Source organism: Dendrobates tinctorius, unplaced genomic scaffold (genome assembly GCF_039654945.1).
Source record: "Dendrobates tinctorius isolate UK_male_01 unplaced genomic scaffold, ASM3965494v1 ptg000116l, whole genome shotgun sequence".
Taxonomy (NCBI): Eukaryota; Metazoa; Chordata; class Amphibia; order Anura; family Dendrobatidae; genus Dendrobates; species Dendrobates tinctorius.
In genome coordinates, this window is record NW_027361784.1 from 3533395 (window position 1) to 3554129 (window position 20735).

Genomic DNA, 20735 nt, shown 5'->3' on the forward strand with positions numbered 1-20735 from the left:
GATGTACGGATCCGTCGATGGTTAAAATTTAAAGGAACCGCGCCTGGGGGAAAAAAAAAAGCATACCGGCGCTGTAGCGTGCTTCGGGAGCGGGCATCTGCATGTAGCGGGAGCGGGCATGCTGATTACGTGGGAGCTGTCATCCGGATGTCGCGGGAGCATCGCTGATGTCGCGGGCACGGCGGGATCTGTCCCAGGCACGGCGGGATCTCGCGGGAGCATCGCTGATGTCGCGGGCACGGCGGGATCTGTCCCAGGCACGGCGGGATCTCGCGGGAGCACCGCTGATGTCACAGGCACGGCTGGATCTCGCGGGAGCACCGCTGATGTCATGGGCACGGCTGGATCTCGCGGTAGCACTGCTGATGTCGCGGGCACGGCAGGATCTCGTGGGAGCACCGGTGAAGTCGCGGGCACGGCGGGATTTCGTGGGACAACCGCTGATGTCGCTGAAAGGCCGGGGGACAGGGGGACGGAGAGAGAGAAGGATACAGCAGCCAGACAGAATTGGGGGTTAAATATGTTTACAAATACCAAATGGCGGATCCGGGCAGCGAAAAAACGTTGCAGGGTCCGTCCGGACATGTCAGTGGACGCCAAAATTTTGGCGGATCCGCTGACAAACGGATGCAACGGATCACCATCAGTCAAAATCTGCCGATAATGCAAGTCAATGGGGAAAAAACGGATCCGCCAAGAAAAATGGCGGATCCGTTTTTTTTCCAACACGGCGGATTTTGACTGATGGTGACAAATGGATGTGTGTAACAGGCCTTACTTGGGCTATAAGCCTACAATTTAAATGGGCAAACATGCCACTGTCGGGCAACCTGCTCATTTAAATTGTAGGCTTATAGCCTGAGAGAGGTATGTTTAGTAGGATATGTACTCATCAGAGGGAGGGCACCTTGCCGTGATTGATGGGCACACAAGAATTGGCCAATTTATGCGCTAAGAACCTTCATTTTTGTAAGCACATTTTATTTAGCAATAATGCAGTTCAGATGTCATGTTTTCAGTGTTTGCATATATCTTGGCCCTTACAAAGTATTGATGTGCTTTTTTTTCCGGATCCTGGTCAAGAATTCATAATCTATAATCAAAAAATGAAAATAGCAGCAATTCAAAAAATCAGTCTAGTGAGGACTTTATTTAGCCTAAGGCTGGAGTCACACTAACCTGCGCAAAATACGGTCAGTATTTTACATGCGTAATACGGATCAATGACCACTAAATAGTGGTCCGTAGGTCATCCGTAAGCAAGGTGAGGTCGCGTATTTTGCGCATGTGTGTATCCGTATGTAATCCGTATGCAATCCGTATGGCGAGATTTTCTCGCAGCCTTGCAAAATGGACATTTAACGGTTTTGAGGCCTGCAAACAATTTAAATCATTAGCCTGCACCCTATTTAGCCACTCAGAAACAGGTGGATGCTTACATTCTGTACATTTCTCACCTTGCTTTCACGAGGTGTGTTGGTGTTCTTTGTGCAGCATGGCAGAGGGTCTGACATTCAATACAACCGAGCAGGTTCTCTTTACCTGGCTTTTGTCACGGCGCTTTGGGCAACCATATCCTGTGATAGTGGATCCGCGGAGGAGGAGACGCATGTGGGTACATCCACTTTTGAGGGAACGACTCACAAGAGGTCATTTTCACCGCCTCTATTCGTCTCTGCGGGAGCATCCGGACAAATTTTACCAGTACTGTCGCATGAGCATTTCCACATTTGATCGCCTCTTGGAGACAGTGCGCCCTGGGATCACCTTTCAGGACACTAGGATGCGCAAAGCCATATCTGCAGAGGAGCGACTTCTACTCACAATACGGTATGTACTCCACAACCACATTCTCTATGTTCATAATGTGTGTGTTAATTTATGTTTTTTGGCCTTCTTGGACAAAGTTTAATACCCTCATCTTACTCAAAATATGTTTCACCTGACACAGCAGAATGTTACATCTAATATGTCCTGCATATCACTTAGTCATTGTGCCACCAAATATGTGTGTGTTATTCTCTCTCATTTCCTACCAAGTTTGGTCGGCATGTAACTGATTTTTTTTTACTTTAGCCATTCTAACCTGTACTATTTCTGTTGTTCTACAGCTTCCTGTCCACTGGCCTGTCTTATGCCGCCCTCCACCATGAGTTTCTCATTGGAAAGTCCACCATTTCAGGCATAGTGAGGTCTACATGTGCAGAAATCTGGACAAGACTCCATCAGGTGTTCCTACCCGAGCCCAGGATGGAAGACTGGTTAAGGATTTCAAGGGACTTTGAGGAGGACTGCCAGTTTCCAAATTGTATTGGGGCCCTGGATGGCAAACATATCAGGGTGCGTAAGCCGCCGAACTCAGGCTCCCAATTCAATTACAAGCAATACTTTTCTGTTGTATTGTTGGCTCTGGTAGACCCTCTTTACAAGTTTATAATTGTTGACATTGGGGCCTATGGAAGGACGGGAGACTCTAGAGTCTTCAATACTTCCATAATGGGTCGGCGGCTACGCACCAACCAGTTGGATCTACCACCACCACGCCAGCTACCAGGCTACCCCGAACAATCAGTCCCTTATGTCCTTGTGGCAGATGAGGCCTTTCAGTTATCACGTAATGTCATGAGGCCATATCCCCGGCGCAACCTTGACCACAGGCGCAGAATTTTTAACTTGCGCCTATCACGTGCTAGGCGACTGGTGGAGTGTTCCTTTGGGATTCTTTGTGCCAAATGGCGGGTACTCCAGTCTGCCATTCAGTTGAGTGAGCAAAATGTGAATGAAGTTGTGAAAGCCTGTGTTGTTCTGCATAACTTCACCAGGATACATGATTGTTCCTCCTCTGATGGTGTTGTGTGTAGGCCGGACAATGTGCGCAGGGTGAGACCACCTATCATCCCTCAACGTAGACCGCTCTCTGGCCTCAAAGTGCGTGATATATTCACGAATTACTTTATCTCACCTGAGGGGGCAACTTCTTGGCAAGAGAATGCTGTGTCTATGTTCTAATTTGTTTTTTTCAAAGTGTGTCTAAATATATATTACTCAAGCCTTTTTATGATTCTATGAGTGTTTCTTTGTATTGGTTGGTGTCTGTAAGTATGTTGTGATGGATAGTGAGAAATCACACAGAGACGTTAACTAGAGTAGACATATTTTTAGTTTTGCCTTTTTTTTTTTGTTTTGCTTAAAGGCAAACATAATTTTGCCATAACACAAATTTGGCAATGGCCAAAATGACCCTTTGTGCCTTCTTTAACTTGGTGTAACATTAACATTACCGAAAAAAACTGCAACAAACATTATGCAATAACAACATTGCTGCATGCCTACATTAACCTTGATTAGGCAACAAAGGGTGAGCTCCATCACCTAAATAAAGTGAATAAGATAACACTCACATTTCCTCATAATGTTTTCCAATCATAGAAAGATTCCACCATGACAGTCAAGGCTACCTCACATCTTTCACACAGATATTACCTGTCTGTAGAACAGACAATATTTAAGCATGCTATACTGGAAAGGATGAAAATACAAAACTCACTTGTTAAGACATAGAGAGAGTGTGATATTGTGAATGCTGGTCGCCTCAAATTGGTTTAATAGAGAATGCTAATAACAAAGTTGACTACTTAACTAAAGGCAAGCACGCCTTTCCTATGCATTAGCAAGTGATTACTGTATTTTCAGCCTTTCAGGTAACAGTATAGCGCATTTAAATATTCTCTTTTATACACACATGTAATATCTGTGTGAAAGGCGTGAGGTAGCGTTGCCTGTCATGATGGATTGTTTCATATGTTTGGAAAACATTGTTTAAAAATGTGAGTGTTAAATTATGTTCTAAATGTTGGTGAAAGAGAACACCTGTTTTTTTGTCTAGATTTGAAGCACCAGTTCCATGTAACTGGACATCTCCAAATTTTTGAGTCATAAATCCTCATATGTAGGGGAAGGGGAACGGGGAGGAACAGCCTGTGGGTGCTGCTGGACATTGTGGGCAACATCGCCCTGTGTGGGGCCATACTGTTGCCCATGATGCTGTTGTTGTCCAGCCTCCTGGGCCTGTTGGTGATACTGGCCAGAGTAATGATGATGGTGAGGGGCTTCTTGTTGGCTCTGGTAGGCCCGTGGATCATACCCACCAAGATAGCCAGATCGTCCCCAACCAGGTTGGGACCAGCCTCCAACACTGGGTGGGTACAAGTGGCCATATTGGTGGGGTTGGCTTGATGAAGACATTTGGGGCTGCGGAATAGAAGGATGGGTAAGGGGAGGAAGGGGTTGAGGTGTTGGCCCACGTATTAGGGGCTGTTCAGACCCTGCTTGAGCAAGCATCTGTGTGGATGGTCTCATGTGCATTAAATTTCTTGGTGAAAGCTGCCACCTCTCCAGAAATTCAAACACCTCATATGGGGTATTGGGGGGGGTGCTTGCATCAAGCAGGATCTGAATACACCCCCTAATACGGAGCCTGACCTCACGGGTAAGGGCACGGAGATAAAGGGTGAGGCTACGTGCATAGGCCTCCTCACCATCATCTGTAGTGACTCTGGACAAGTAATTCAGCACCCCTGTGTCCACATTGGTCCGGCTCTCTTGAATGGTGACCTGGCGCCTTCTTCTTATTCGCCGTGATGCTAGAGCAGCCTGTGGGGAGGGCCTGATCTGGGCAGTTGGGCTGCTGCTCAAGTTGCCCATCTCTTCCAGGATGGGTGAGGTTGCAGCAGCAGACCGTCCTGGTGGTGTGTTGTGTCGGGCAGCCATTGTATGTTCTGGTGATGCCTCCTCTTCAGCCATCCTTCTTGTAGGGGGAGAAGATGGGCCAGCCACCTCATCCCCTACAGGATCAATAACGGGCTCTGCCTCTGAGGCCGTTCCTCGATCCGTAAGGTTGGATTGAGTTCTGTTATAAAATAGAACAGAGGCAAAAATACATCAATATTTTTGTCCCTGTAAAGTATTTGTGTAATGTTTTTGTGTCATGTGGTGTGAGGTATGTACCGTATTTTTCGCTTTATAAGACGCTCCGGATTATAAGACGCACCACAATTTTTGAGGAGAAAAATAAGAAAAAAATATTTTTTAATAAAATGGTGGTGCCTCTTATAATCCTTGCATCTTATTGCTTACCGGGGTTGGTGGCTGCGGTGTAGCGGGGTCCCAGGCTCGCTGCTGGAGGAGGCAGGCGTGGAGTGATGCTGCAGGCCGCATCCAGGGATGAGGGAGGGCTCCGATGTGTGCCGTTGCTGCTGCAGAGTCTTGTGCTGGTGTCAGGTTTCTCCACTTGTCCGGCTGTTGCAGGCCGGTGCTGCGGGTGCCTCCGGTGCGGCGTTGTGTGCCCATCGATGCCCGGGGCTCTGCCGACATTGTTCGACAGACCAGAGCCCCAGCATTTCCTCAGTTCCCTGTATACGTGCGCTGAAGTGCCGGTAAAAAAAAAAAATGGCCGCCGGCGCGTGCGCAGATGGGATCTCGGGACCCAGTTCTCGAGAGATGAGATCTGAAATCTCATCTCTCGAGAGCTGGGTCCTGAGATCCCATCTGCGCACGCGCGGCAGCCATTTTTTTACAGGCACCACCGCGCGCACACAGGGAACCCAGGGAAAATGGCCGCCGGCGCGTGCGCAGATGGGATCTCGGGACCCAGCTCTCGAGAGATGAGATTTCAAATCTCATCTCTCGAGAACTGGGTCCCGAGATCCCATCTGCGCACGCGCCGGCGGCCATCTTTTTACCGGCACACAGGGAACCGAGGAAATGCCGGGGCTCTGGCCTGTCGCACAGTGTTGGCAGAGCCCCGGGCATCGACGGGCACACAACGCGGCACCGGACACACCCGCAGCAGAGGCCAGCAACCGCCGGACGCCCCCGATCACAGCCTAGGTAAGACATGTCCGCTTTGTAAGACGCACCCCTGTTTTCCCCCCAAATTTTGGGGAAAAAAAGTGCGTCTTACAAAGCGGAAAATACGGTACTTACGGTCTCAGAGCCAGAATTGGGGCGAGGAAGTTCAGCCGGTCATAGTATATATATTTGCGCTTGACATGGACAGCAACCCCACTCCTGGACCGCTGCTGGCGTTCCCGGCGGTACCGGTACTGATGCTTCTCCACCGTTTCATCACATCTTCCACTGCAATGTGACAGGAAAGAATGTCAAAATCACATATTTGAGAGGTCACATTTTCAAACAGTAGTCTAGGCATGGGGCCTTATGGGGTGTGCGTTCTACCCATGGTGGCATATGTAATTGGGCCGATACCCAGGGTCTCATTAGCTCCCCTGAAACTAATTTTAGTGGCTAGGAGGATGAGGAGCTTGTGGCCTAACCCCTAATTATGGCTGTGTGAAGCCACGTGTCACATCCTAATGTAACGGCCTCATGAGGCTAATAAAAGTACATGCACAGGAAGGGGGGGGGGGCTGATTGTAGATTCATTTTATAGTGCGCGCTAACGTTAATTATATTTTTATGGTTGCACTTACGAATTTTATGCTGCTCATCACGTGGTCTGTCACCAAAGTCATGGTACATCTGGCGACAGATGCGCCTCCATGACGCCTCCTTTCTTGTGCGGTTCGCATAGTTTGCGTCGTGTGGGTCCCATATTTCTGGACGCTCCTGCACCAGCACAATTAGCATCTCTACATTAATATATGTGGACGCCATGCTGCTGCTGTACTCCGTGGAGGCGTACTTCCTGGATGTCTGGAGCGGTTTTTGATCTCATTTGCATGTCTAGGCTTCCTGATGATGGATTGGCCCATTTCCTGTTCACCAGCCAAAAGACCTGTGTATTGCTCGCAGGTCACACGTGTGTTCCGTGTGTAATGCGTATTTTTTGCGCACCCATAGACTTGCATTGGCATACTACGGGCGTAGTACGCTGACAATCGCAGCATGCTGCGAGTGGCACGGCGCGTAGGATACAGAGGAGAAATATACGCCTGGTGCGAGTGACCCCATAGAGAATCATTTGTCCGTGTCTAATGCGTGCTTTTAGCGCCTCTCACTCTCCCGTATTCCTCGCCAGTGTGACTCCGGCCTAAATGTAACTTTTCATTATCTATCTATCTATTATCTATCTATCTCATGTCTATCTATTTATTATCTACAGTGGGGAAAAAAAGTATTTAGTCAGTCAGCAATAGTGCAAGTTCCACCACTTAAAAAGATGAGAGGCGTCTGTAATTTACATCATAGGTAGACCTCAACTATGGGAGACAAACTGAGAAAAAAAAATCCAGAAAATCACATTGTCTGTTTTTTTTTCATTTTATTTGCATATTATGGTGGAAAATAAGTATTTGGTCAGAAACAAGCAATCAAGATTTCTGGCTCTCACAGACCTGTAACTTCTTCTTTAAGAGTCTCCTCTTTCCTCCACTCATTACCTGTAGTAATGGCACCTGTTTAAACTTGTTATCAGTATAAAAAGACACCTGTGCACACCCTCAAACAGTCTGACTCCAAACTCCACTATGGTGAAGACCAAAGAGCTGTCAAAGGACACCAGAAACAAAATTGTAGCCCTGCACCAGGCTGGGAAGACTGAATCTGCAATAGCCAACCAGCTTGGAGTGAAGAAATCAACTGTGGGAGCAATAATTAGAAAATGGAAGACTTACAAGACCACTGATAATCTCCCTCGATCTGGTGCTCCACGCAAAATCCCACCCCGTGGGGTCAGAATGATCACAAGAACGGTGAGCAAAAATCCCAGAACCACGCGGGGGGACCTAGTGAATGAACTGCAGAGAGCTGGGACCAATGTAACAAGGCCTACCATAAGTAACACACTACGCCACCATGGACTCAGATCCTGCAGTGCCAGACGTGTCCCACTGCTTAAGCCTGTACATGTCCGGGCCCGTCTGAAGTTTGCTAGAGAGCATTTGGATGATCCAGAGGAGTTTTGGGAGAATGTCCTATGGTCTGATGAAACCAAACTGGAACTGTTTGGTAGAAACACAACTTGTCGTGTTTGGAGGAAAAAGAATACTGAGTTGCATCCATCAAACACCATACCTACTGTAAAGCATGGTGGTGGAAACATCATGCTTTGGGGCTGTTTCTCTGCAAAGGGGCCAGGACGACTGATCCGGGTACATGAAAGAATGAATGGGGCCATGTATCGTGAGAATTTGAGTGCAAACCTCCTTCCATCAGCAAGGGCATTGAAGATGAAACGTGGCTGGGTCTTTCAACATGACATTAATCCAAAGCACACCGCCAGGGCAACGAAGGAGTGGCTTCGTAAGAAGCATTTCAAGGTCCTGGAGTGGCCTAGCCAGTCTCCAGATCTCAACCCTATAGAAAACCTTTGGAGGGAGTTGAAAGTCCGTGTTGCCAAGCGAAAAGCCAAAAACATCACTGCTCTAGAGGAGATCTGCATGGAGGAATGGGCCAACATACCAACAACAGTGTGTGGCAACCTTGTGAAGACTTACAGAAAACGTTTGACCTCTGTCATTGCCAACAAAGGATATATCACAAAGTATTGAGATGAAATTTTGTTTCTGACCAAATACTTATTTTCCACCATAATATGCAAATAAAATGAAAAAAAAACAGACAATGTGATTTTCTGGATTTTTTTTTCTCAGTTTGTCTCCCATAGTTGAGGTCTACCTATGATGTAAATTACAAACGCCTCTCATCTTTTTAAGTGGTGGAACTTGCACTATTGCTGACTGACTAAATACTTTTTTTCCCCACTGTATATATTATCTATCTGTCTTCTATCTATTATCTATAAAGCTATTATCTATCTACAGTATCTATCATCTATCTATTAATTATCTATCTGTCTATGAGGGATAGATAAAAAAAGACAAAAGCAGCACTCCACATATTCAAATGGAGACTTTAGCCCAAGTGGCTTGAAAAAAAGTACTAGTTGTCTGGGTGAGACATCACATTTGGGTTAAACTCCCTGCTGTGCTGATTTTTTGTTATTTGCTGCCCTTTTGAATTGTTGGATTATAGAGGATTACTGATCCACATCCACCCTTTATCACAATGTTGCTCTACTCTTTGCATTATAGACTCATCTATGTAATATCTATGACTTAACTAATACCTCATATCATGCAGGCATCCATTCCTCTTGCTAGATAACTCTGGAGATAAGGACAGAATAGGAAGGGTTAAAATCCAGCCTATTTAACCCTTGATTTCCTTTACTTGAAGTACTGACCCCAAAATGATCAAAAAATGGCTTCATTTGCTCCAACTCTTTAGTGTAGTTCCTACAACTCCGCCACTCCACGCTTATCAGATGTGACACCTCAGTGATGAATTTGGCGCGCATTACGCCAGCCCAGCTCTTCAGCCCGGCGGTGCACTTCCTAACCTGCTATGGGAGCAGGAGACCAACGAGTCACATTTCTGACGTTACTGTCCAATTTTTGAGTCATTTAAACCTTTCTATGCGTGTAGGAATGGCTATAACATTGCTAGATTTCCTCCACGCTGCTTACAAGACCGTTATGATCTGTCTAGAAGACGCCACTTTCCTATGCACCTAATGTACGGAGAGACGCGCGCCGGTCACGTGCGCACCAAGACGTGAAGAGCGTGCCATTTTTATCTCATTCCGTTAATCCAGGACCTGATGCGTGTCAGAGCGCGTTGAGAATCGATTCCCGAGATCCGGTCCGTCAGCCGTATCGGCTCTCTCTGGCCGTGGGATCCACTCCTTACCCGACGGCATCAGACGCTCTTCTTTTGATCAGCCGGTGCGTTAACGCCACAGCCATGACGTCGCCCCGGTCCGGCGAATCAAAAGCGGAGCGTCGGATTCCGTCAGGGCGAGAGTCGACTCTCACGGCTCGCGGACTCTCGAATGGCGTCGAGTATAAAATATCGACGAAAGGCGAAATCCTAGTGTAAAGCACGCCTGATATTTATTAATCGCCGGAGGCTCTTCATTCGTTTACCTCAGATTAAAAGTAAAATTATCGATTCCGAATTTTTTGGACAAAAAAAAATCTCATCTATTGAAAATAAAAAAAGCTTTTTGTTTCGAACGCTTTTCTTGCGTGACACGGGTTAATCCTTTAGGGTGGAAGTGATGAGCATCGTCCCCCCCCCATCCCCTCCCTCATCCCCTTTCCCCCCCCCCTCATCCCCTTTCCCCCCCTCATCCCCTTTCCCCCCCCCCCCCATCCCCTTTCCCCCCGCTGCGGCATAGGTCGGTGCTACAGAAATAAGGGTTATTATTCGGATTATGGGATCCAGGGTGCACACGTCTGACTGTAGTAGGAGCCATCTGGTCATCTCTGAGTCACTCAGCCCTTCTGTTCTTTTAGTCTCCGGAAGAGGATATATAAATATATATATATCTCTCTCCCGGTTCACCTCCTCCCCTTCCACCTAGCTGTGACACGCGCATGCGCAGCGGCAGCCACTACCAGCAGCAGCATCGCTGCCTCCTCCTCCCCCGGCCATCTCCAGCTGCTGCCGTGCTGCTGTCACCGTGCAGCTCCTCTCCAGCCCCCTCGGCTCACGAGCAGGGACACCTTGCACCGTCTGTGGGGCGCAGGGGGGAGGGGGGAAAAAAAACCCAAAAAACCCACAGGGGCATTCACTAAGCACAGAGCTGGAATGTCCCCCCAGGAGCCTGCAGAGCCCCCCTCGGATCGGAGACTTTGCCTTGATGCCCCCTTTATTTTGTAGCATTGTGACCAATGTCTCCTTTGCAGTCCGCTCCGTGTAGCCCGGCTGATGTCCGCCCCGTCACCGCGGATCGGTGATTAAAGCCCCGGCGCTGCAGCTCGGCGTGATTTATGGTGTATGTCTCCCCGCCGACCCGCCTGAGCGCCAGTGATCGGTGTGTTGTCGCTCCTCCACCACCAACATGTCCGCTCCTCTCGGGCCCAGGGGCGGCCCTCTGCCTCCTGCACAAGCCCTGCTGCCGGAGATGCCGGATCTCAGCCACCTGACCGAGGACGAGCGGAAGACCATCCTGGCCGTGATGGACCGGCAGAAGAAGGAGGAGGAGAAGGAGCAGTCGGTACTCAAGTAAGCATGTCTCCATTCTGTTCGGAGCCTGGGGGTGCAAGTGCTGGACCAGGCTCCTCCTGAGTGAGTGATGTCTGCATCAACCCACCCTCACTAGCCACAGAAGAAAACCATACAAACATCCCAAATCTTTGGCCAGGTGCTATTCATATCTTACCCAAATCATCGCATCCTTTCACCTGCAGATCTGTTCAAAAAAAAAAAAATTGCAAAATTGCAAAAAATAGTAATAATAATAAAAATCCTTGTATAAAAAAAATTCAAATTTGCAAAAAAAAAAAAAAATCCTTGTAGCAAAAAAAAAAAATCAAATTTGCAAAAAAAAATTAGTAATAAAAGAACCCCTTGGATCCATAGCAGTCAGGCCCTGATATTATTCACCAGCTGGTGCTTTTTTTTTTTTTTTTTCCATTCTGTTCAAAAATTGTGCGGTTGATTTTTAGAAGCCGCCAGAAATGTATGTGTGTTTTGGGGTGATGACTTGGCAGTTAAGAGGTTAAGGTGCGTCTATTTTAGCCGTAGTGAAAATTGAGCCTCCCCCCAGATTTGTGTTTCCGTTTCTGTCCGTGTTATATATGGGGTAAGAGGGATGATGGCGGTGGGGGAGTCTTGACAGTCATTTATTTTAACCCTTTATTTGTACTTTTATTTATTTATTTTTTTAACTCTAACATGGCTGCATACAGGTGCATAGTATTTTACTCTCTGCTATGTATCTAGCTTACCTAACAGGGGTGCATCCTTTTTCGGGTGGGTGCCGTAAAACTAGTTGACCATTTCCGTGTCGATTTTTTAATCTAAATCCTGCGCTATCTTGTGCAGCCATTGCAGGCGGCCTATGCTGTACAGGCTTTTGGGTGGGTTATAGCAGCTGCCATCTTTCTCTATAAACACATCTAAACTTCTAATTCCCCTTCTTATCCCCATGTTGTTGCTCAAACTCTCAGATTAGGATGAAGAGGGATGCAAGAAGTGCCAGGAGCCGGCTGGGTAGTGACAGAGGGCTGGCGGCAGTGCAGTGCTCATGACATGGCTGTGTGCTTGTGAGTTCAGCACCAGGTAGCTGTCCACCAGCAGCAGGGCCTGTCATCTGACTCCCAGATGCTGCTGCTCTGTATATTGAGCTGGCTGGAAAGGCCAACCTATGGTCCGCTAGCAAAACTCACCGGAAGATATATCATATTTTGCCGTTAAATCGTACCTTGAACCGGCCAAAAGCTCACACTTTATAGATTGCAAAAATAAGAAAAAAATTATTTTGAACTGTGTTGCTGTATAAGGCCGGGGTCACACTTGCGAGAAACTCGCAGGAGTCTCTTGTCTCAATACCTGGCAGTCGGGAACGGACAGTGCGGCTCCATGTATTTCTATGCAGCTGAGCGCTCCGGTCCAATTGCCGGCGGCAGTGCCGGGTATTGAGACACGAGACTCATGCGAGTTTCTCGCAAGTGTGACCCCGGCCTAATGTTGAGCTCTTCAGTAAAGGCCAACAGCAAGGCGACGTGTGTCGTGCAATTCTGAAATTGCAGCGGCGCACTACAACATTGGATGTAATGATTGACTATGGCGTCAGGTTGCAATCTGCGACATACCGCGACAGTCGTGAATATTTACAAATGCGTTGGATTTTCTCTTGCTGTTCGCAAAGTTGCACTTGTCGTAGGCTTTAATTCAAGTCGTGGCGTGCGACTTGCCTGCAGCTTGATCTGCAACTTGGCTGTATTATGTGCAGCAAAATCAAAGCTCTGAAAAAGTTGCATCGCTGAAAAGTCGAGCAAATAATTTTGTCTGCAAATTTTTGGAGATTTGACGTCACCGCGTATTCAGACTGTACGGCGACATGTATCAAAAAAGAGACCAAAACTCTGAAAAGTTGCATAAAATAATTATTTGTTCAACTCGCTGCAGTATGACGTTTCAGAGAATGGATGTCGCATGATACAAAGGATGTAACACCCAAAACCGAAGCATGTATGTTAGGGAATGACCGAATGTGCTGTTTCTTCGGGATGTTGAACGCTAAGGACGGCAATTATGGTATTATCATTGATACATGTTACAATGATCAGGTATTAATTCAGCCTAACAGGTAAAGGAGCACTCTGGCGTTTTTTTTGTTTTTTTTTTTAAATTTCAACCTCGGGTAGCAAACGTTTGTATGTGTAATGTGTGCAGTAATATACTCACCGGTCACCATCTTCTGCCATTTTCAGCGGCGCTCCGGTCCACTCCGGCGTCACTTGACCGCATTTGTAATCTGCCAAATCACATGGTGTCTTCTTTGTGGAGCGGGTTTCACTTTTATCAATGTAAGTCTTGTTCTGAGTCTCATAAGCTGACATTGCAAATCCACATAGAAGACGCATATGATCTGGCAGGTTACGAATGCGGCCGGAGCCCTGCTGAAAACGGCATAGGATGTTGATGTGTGAGTATGTTACAGCACTCATACACAATAAACTAATAAAGGGCAATCATAAAATAATTAAGTGATCGCATGACTGGCAGCTATCTCGGCCATTTCTCCCATACACAGCAGCGCTCACTCTGACAAACGTGTGTTCTCTATGAGAGAGCCGCTGCTAGACATCTCTGGCGGTGGCTTTAGCTTAGAGAATAGCAGGATTGTCAATCCAAAATGGGACACGCCAGATCCTTATCTCTCACTGACATCGTCTGTCAGGGGACCCCATACACATCAGATTAGACTGTCGACTGAACTTGTCGATATTGGTCGATTCGACTGACATTAATCTAATGTGTGTGCGTTTTTTGGGAGTTGCCATATATGCTTTCCCATTAGCACTGTGAAATTATCCTTTTAAAGGTGACAATTTTTGTCATTGATATATGTGAACATGATGAGATCTAAATCTTTGTGTCTACAACAAGCGTTCAGACTCTGAAAGGAAAACATGATAGTGGCATAAACTACAGAGGCTTTAAATTACATACTGTATATGAGGCACATCCATGAATTTGCTTAAAGGTTTTTTTTTGCTACTAACAAAAGTATATTTTAATCAACAGATCTTGGAATAATAATAATTTCCACAATTGGATGTGTTTAAATAAAATATTTCTGTGCTGAGATAATCGTATAAATGTGCCCCTGCTGTGTACTGTGTAATGGCTGTGTCTGATCATACAGGAACATGGTCTGATCACAGGGCTGCCACTAGGAATTTCGGGGCCCCATACTGGTATTATTTTCGGGGCCCCCTTGAGACTCCGCCCAGGGTCCACCCCAGCCCCGCCTCCACCTCTCGAACTGTCCAAAGTCCCACCACTCTCTTGGAAAAACTCCACTTCTCACCAATCACACATTAACAGTTCCCATCACCAGATCACACATATAGCCGGCAGCTTTTGTTTTGGCCAAAAGATTTTTTAAGCCGCCACCATAACAGGGTAGACTCTTTTGGCCGAGCCCTACTCTACTGTAACCTATCAAATATTTGTTAAAATATGTGATACAATTTAGGTTTTTTTCTATTTTTCAATTTTTAAAATGACCAATAATATCACATACAAGGGAAAAATACCACAGCACCATGTCCAGACCACATAGTGACCTATAATACCACACACAAGGAACAAATACAGCCAGACCATGACCAGACCACATATTACCACCACAGTGACCGAATAATATCACATACAAGGAACAGCATCGCACCATGACCAGACCACATATTACCACAACAGTGACTGAATACTACAATACTGATCAGTAATAAAAAAAACACGATACTATCACCATAAGTGCCATTATACACTGGAGATCTGTACTTAGTATGCAGTGTCTGTGTACAGGTAATACAGTGATCAATGACATTATACACAGGGCCTCTATACAGTGTATAGTGTCGGTGTATAGGTGACACACTAACTCACCAGTGACGTCTCTAGGTGAAGTCCTTCATCTTTGCTTTTCATCTTTCATCCAGCACAGACCGCCATCACGTCTTCCAGCCAGGGCTTGTCTCTGTAGGAAATAACACAGTTACCTAGAGCTCCGCTTGCAGAACATATTACTTATTTTTCCCAACTTCTACATTACATCACATGAAAAAAAAAAGGCAACATAGTGTCACTCTACACAGTAACAGGACCGCCCTCCCCGTATCTCATTCTGCCCCTTCCTGTGTCTCACTGTCACATTCTGCCCCCGTGCCTCACATTCTGCCCCTTCCTCTGTCTCACTATCACATTCTGCCCCCGTGCCTCACATTATGCCCCTTCCTGTGTCTCACTGTCACATTCTGCCCCCGTGCCTCACATTCTGCCCCTTCCTGTGTCTCACTGTCACATTCTGCCCCGTGTCCATTCAGCCCCCTCCTGTGTCTCACTGTCACATTCTGCCCCATCGTGTCCAGCATTCTGCCCCATCGTGTCCAGCATTCTGCCCCATCATGTCCAGCATTCTGCCCCCATTGTCTCCAGCAATCTGCCCCATCGTGCCCAGCAATCTGCCCCATCGTGCCCAGCATTCTGCCCCCATCATGACCAGCAATCTGCCCCATCGTGTCCAGCAATCTGTCCCAGCGTTCAGCATTCTGCCCATGTCCAGCATTCTGCCCCCATGTCTCAGTCTCCCCCGGGCTCGCCGGATTGCCGCTCTTAAAAACTTAAAAAAATAAAAAAAAGTTCTTCTTACCTGGCCGCGGTCCAGCAGCGGGCGACGCTCGCGCTCCCTCCATACTGCAGCGCGTCCCAGCCGGCGACTGACAGTGACATCAGACGCCGGCGAGGTGCGCGCTGCGGCTGACGTCAGCTGCCAGCCTCCTATTGGCTGGTGGCTGTTAACTATTGACGTGCGGGACGGCGGGCCCACATTGTCAATAGCGTTTAGCTGCGGCAGCGCCGAGGGCCCGGTTTACCTACCGGTAGGGGCCTGGTGACCAGAGGAGACCGGGCCCGATGCGGGCCCCCTCTGCCCATCGAGCCCCATACGCCAGTCAGGGCAGTAATGCCCTGATGGCGGCCCTGTCTGATCATACCACAGCTCCTGGGCAGGGGAGGAAGCAAAAGAGAATACAGACATTACAGCAAGGAAATGTTTTGCTTTAAAAAATGAATTCTCTGTGAACTTGTGCTTTAATGTCTGTATTCTCTTTTGCTTCCTCCCCTCCCAGGAGCTGTGATACGATCAGACCATGTTCCTGCACGGTCAGACACGGCCATTACACAGTCCACAGCAGGGGCACATTTATAAGATTATCCCAGCACAGGAACGTTATTTTCAAACATATCGAATTGAGGAAGTGACTAATATTCCAAGATCTATTGATTAAAATATACTTTTGTTTGTGGGAAAACCCTTTTAAGGGCGCAGTCAGACGGCCATATAAATCGCAGAAAGATCGTAATGTAGGTCATGGACTGGCCGGCGGCTCTCCTGACTCGAGTGTGACAGATTCATATATTTCTGTGCAGCTCACTCTCTGTTCAGGTCAGTCCGTGCACTGCGCTCCGATCTCGGTCTGATTTATACTGCCATCGGACTGCGTCCGTGAGAGTTTTTCCTAACACTAAACGTTATCAATGATATTGTTGCGACTGGCTGATCTTTGAGTGTCTGACTACAGGGACCCCCACCGATCCTGGCTGTAGAGCCAAGTGCAGCATCGGCTTTATCTAGCAGTCCCTTGAAAAATGAATCGAGTGAGTGGCGCACATGTGCGGCTACTACTCCATTCTGACGCCATATTTTAGTGCCCCTATTCACGGGGGTTCCAGCAGTCAGGCCACTACCGATCATGAAGTTATGTGGAATTTTGGCTTCTCTCCACTCTATGGACCCATTACCTAGGGTCCATATCCACCCCACCCCTAGTTATGCCCTTGTATAATAGATATGTATAAATTAATGCAAAATCTGTCCTGGTCATGTGCTGATCTCGAGAAGAATAACTGAGGTGTAACTGTAACGAGCTCTGCAGCCGTGTATCTGCCACATGACCAGAAGACATTTTTGGCCTCTGCTCTAATTCATTAGCAGTAAGCAGAGAGCCTGACAAAAGTCATACATATTAGGCCTCATTTATGGAAACTCTCTGTTGCCTATGGCAACCAATCAGAGCTCAGCTTTCATTTCATAAATTGCTCTGGTAAATTTAAAGCTGCGCTGTGATTGGTCGCAATGAGTGTCAACAATAGTTTTTCTTTTTTTCTGCCAGGTTTGATGCTCAACCAAGTCCAGGAGTGCGTGTATATGAAGTAGGGCCGAATAAAGGGCCCATACACGTTAGGTAAAGTTCGGTTGAAACCACTGATTTTACTGGGACTGGCAAACCATATGATGTGTACTTGTGTCTTCAACTCGTTTTCCCTCCCTGGCAGATAATGTCGGGGGGGGGGGATAGAAGAATCAGTCAGTTAGAATTTCAATACCCGATTCTTCTTTTTTTGAGGACAGGTAAGCCACCGCTAGAGGAGTCTGGCAGCAGCTTTTTCACCTCTCTTGGTCAAGTACTTGGTCAAGCTGAGCACTCATGTGTATGGTGGAGTTTGGAGAGTTAGCTTTCCACTTGGCCGGCAGCTATATCATGTCTATGGAATGCTTGGGGCATGTCCACTTTTGGGGTCAAGCTTTTTTTTTTTACTAAACTGCATGTATTTGGGGTTAAAAATAATTTTTACAGTTGGGTTACATTACAAATTTTGCACTGTTTGGCTTTCACAGGCTTTGCGTCCATGTTCTTTCAACTTTGGTTGGTCTGTGGTCATAAATCAGCTTAGAACAAGTCAGAAAAAAAGTTAATATGAAGCTAGATCCTCTTATCAGAACCAGCGCTTGCACAAATTCTCAGATTACTCATTTTGCAGCCAGCAAAACATAGTGAAACTCACATACTCTCTAAAATTTTAGATGAAACCCAATTGCAAAAATTTTATTTTTTCTTACAAATACATGTACTAAGCAAAAACGGGATGTGATTGCCAACGTCATGCTGATTAACTGCAGTTAGCCAGAGAGGAGGCTGACAATCAGTATGACTGGCAGTCACGCCCCATCAACCAGTCAGACCAGAAGAGGAAGAGCTGGTCTGTTGATGCTGAGCAGCTGGATCGCCATCAGGAGCGGTCAAGATCCCTCTGTGCTGCTGCCATGTAGAACAGGCAGGTAGTTACTAACTTGTTACCAACTGCCTGCCTGTTGATTTTTAAGCGCATACTAAAATAAAATTGTCCTGTATAAACCCTTTAAAGAGCTTTCCAGTTTCAGAAAATCCCTCTCTCCCAGTGAAGTTTGTTTAAAAAAAAAAAAAAATTGAGCCTTACTCACTCTTCCCAGGTCCAGCTCATTATCTCTGTTACTGCTCTTGGTGTCTGTCATCAAAAGCGCTGCAGCCAATCAGTGAGCTTAGCGGCTCTGCGTGACTCGGAACGTCAAATCGGGCAGAGCTACTGATCTCAAGTATTGGCTGCAGCGCTCTCAACATGATGTTGGTGCTGGAGACAATAACAGACACTGGGATCAGTGGCGGAGACTCGGCGCTGGACCCGGGTAGGGTGAATAAATCAGTTACTTTTTTTTTTTTTTTTTTTTTTTGAGACAAACTGCAACCAGAGGACAGGAGTTTTACAAAATCAGAAATCCCCTGGCAAAATTTTATAGAACATAATGTTTCCAGTTTAATGGAACCACAGTACATCTCCAGACCTTGCTGATAATATGTTATAACTAGTGATGAGCGAGTATACTATGCTCGGTTGACCTCCGAGTATCTTGGCGTGCTTCGAGATTTAGTTTCTGTTGATGCAGCTGCATGATTTGTGGCTGCTGGACAGCCTGAATACATGTGAGGAATGCCTGTTTGTTAGGGAATCCCCACATGTATTCAGGCTGTCTAGCAGCCGCAAATCATGCAGCTGCGTAGACAGAAAGTAAATCTCCGAGCACACCAAGATACTCGGAGGACACCCGAGCAACGAGTATACTCGCTCATCACTAGTTATGACCTGTGTAAGTTGCATCATAGGTTAGAGACCTTAACTCAGCTTCCTTGTCATAAGGGGTCATGGACTTGTGCATGGAGGGGACTCTGTCTATGTGACAGATCCTCTTTAACTGACTGGTTGTACTAGTGAGATAGTCAATGAACTTGATCTAAAAGGACCGGCTAAGAGGATTTCAACTGGTGGACGGATTATTCCAAGTAGGGGTATTACGATGAGTGCTACAAGTATTATGTGTTCGGCTAGATACATAGAAAGTGATGTCTGATAGAATGATAGATCAAATAGTTACAATCACTGTTGTACCTTCCAAACTGTTACTTCTTTTTAGTTTGTTACAAGTTGTTAATTGCAGAGTTACAAGTAAGCTTCTTACACACTGTTTATTGTTTATAGTGCAGGCTTAGGCTCTACTTACAGTATCTTACACATAGAGACCATAAAGAAGTCCTGGATCTGCTCAAGGGCTCATCAGATCTCTGTTTTTTTTGCATACAAGTTCTGTCTGTGTTTTCATGGATGGAATGTGTAACTGTTCACCAGTCCATTTTTGTTTGCGGACCGAATGGTCACGGACACATGTCTGATATTGATACAAGTGTCAGGTCAAAATCGACAATGCAAGTCTTTGGGTCTATGAAAAAAAATCGGACAGCTCTCGGATGCCATCTGAGAGCTGTCCGTTTTTCAAAGACTGCCAAATAGGAGAGGAGAGGTAGAGAAACTTTTTTTGTTTGTTTCACATTCCGAGAAAAAAGCTGATGAAACTGGGACCAAACTCGAAAGAAACTCTAATAAAACTCTTCACAAAACCACTGGTGAAACCAGGACCGCTTTTCTCGTACATTAAAAAAAAATTTAATGTAATCTCGTACATTAAATCTATTAAGTGAACTGTATCCAATTCTAGCTGTTGCAGAAATAAAACTCTCAGTTTACAGGACTCTCTTGAAATAACTTTTGCTAGCCTGTCCTTAGGATGGGCGATCAATATGTAAATGGGACCCCAACTGATTAGCAGAGCAAAGCCTCCCTTCAGTGTTTTTCCCAGGCACAGTAGATGGTATATCTGTACATGTGCCCGTACCTGGTATTGCAGCTTTTCCCTATTTGCTTGGTTTAGCTCATTATTAGAAATGAACAAACCTTTTGAATTTCAAATTTGTCAATTTCCCAAAAATTGACCTGAAAAGAAGTGTGCAAGATGCTGGTTTCTGAAGACTGTATTGAACCCGTTTCATTCTTTCTGATGCAAACACAATCTCAGTAATGTCAAAGTAACCACCACATATGTCTACGGGTAAAGCTGTCCTTCATTTCTGTGTTGTCACACACTATCCGTAATGTTTATTCGGTGTAAAACTTTATCTCCCTAACTTTTCAGCTAAGAAGAGGGCTGTGACGTCTTCTAACTATCCAGTTTCACCACAAAATTGCTGCTGCATTCCCTGCCTTGGCTTTTAGACAGGCTTTGATAATCTTACCTGACTGGCTGTGCTGTACCATGTGATGTGATAGCTACAAGGCACTGCGAGGTCATGTGTGCCGTCTTTGGCTGATGCATTCTTCTGCCTGTGTAAAATGACAGCATTTTTTTTGGCGATTCACGTGAATTGTTCAAATTCACCCGGTCCAGCGAATTTCCTAAAATTTGATGCAAATTTGATTTGCATTGAATAGATTTGCTGATCTCTACTGGTTATTGAAGGCACTATCCCAATCACATTTTTATGGACTGC

General features: G+C 46.2%; 1 protein-coding gene across 43 annotated transcripts in view; it reads left to right on the plus strand.

Moving 5' to 3' along the window:
- Positions 1 to 10427: 10427 nt before the first annotated feature.
- RIMS2 (regulating synaptic membrane exocytosis 2) overlaps positions 10428 to 20735 on the plus strand; it is a 657506-nt gene continuing 647198 nt past the window's right edge. For 28 of the 43 annotated variants that reach the window (XM_073590125.1, XM_073590127.1, XM_073590129.1 and 25 more), the window contains exon 1: positions 10429 to 11031. In XM_073590125.1, coding sequence (XP_073446226.1) covers positions 10868 to 11031 — 164 coding nt within the window. In that variant the 5' untranslated portion in view covers positions 10429 to 10867. Of the gene's footprint in view, positions 11032 to 20735 lie in introns of all 43 variants that reach the window. The other 15 variants (XM_073590144.1, XM_073590145.1, XM_073590149.1 and 12 more) reach the window with 2 other exon arrangements.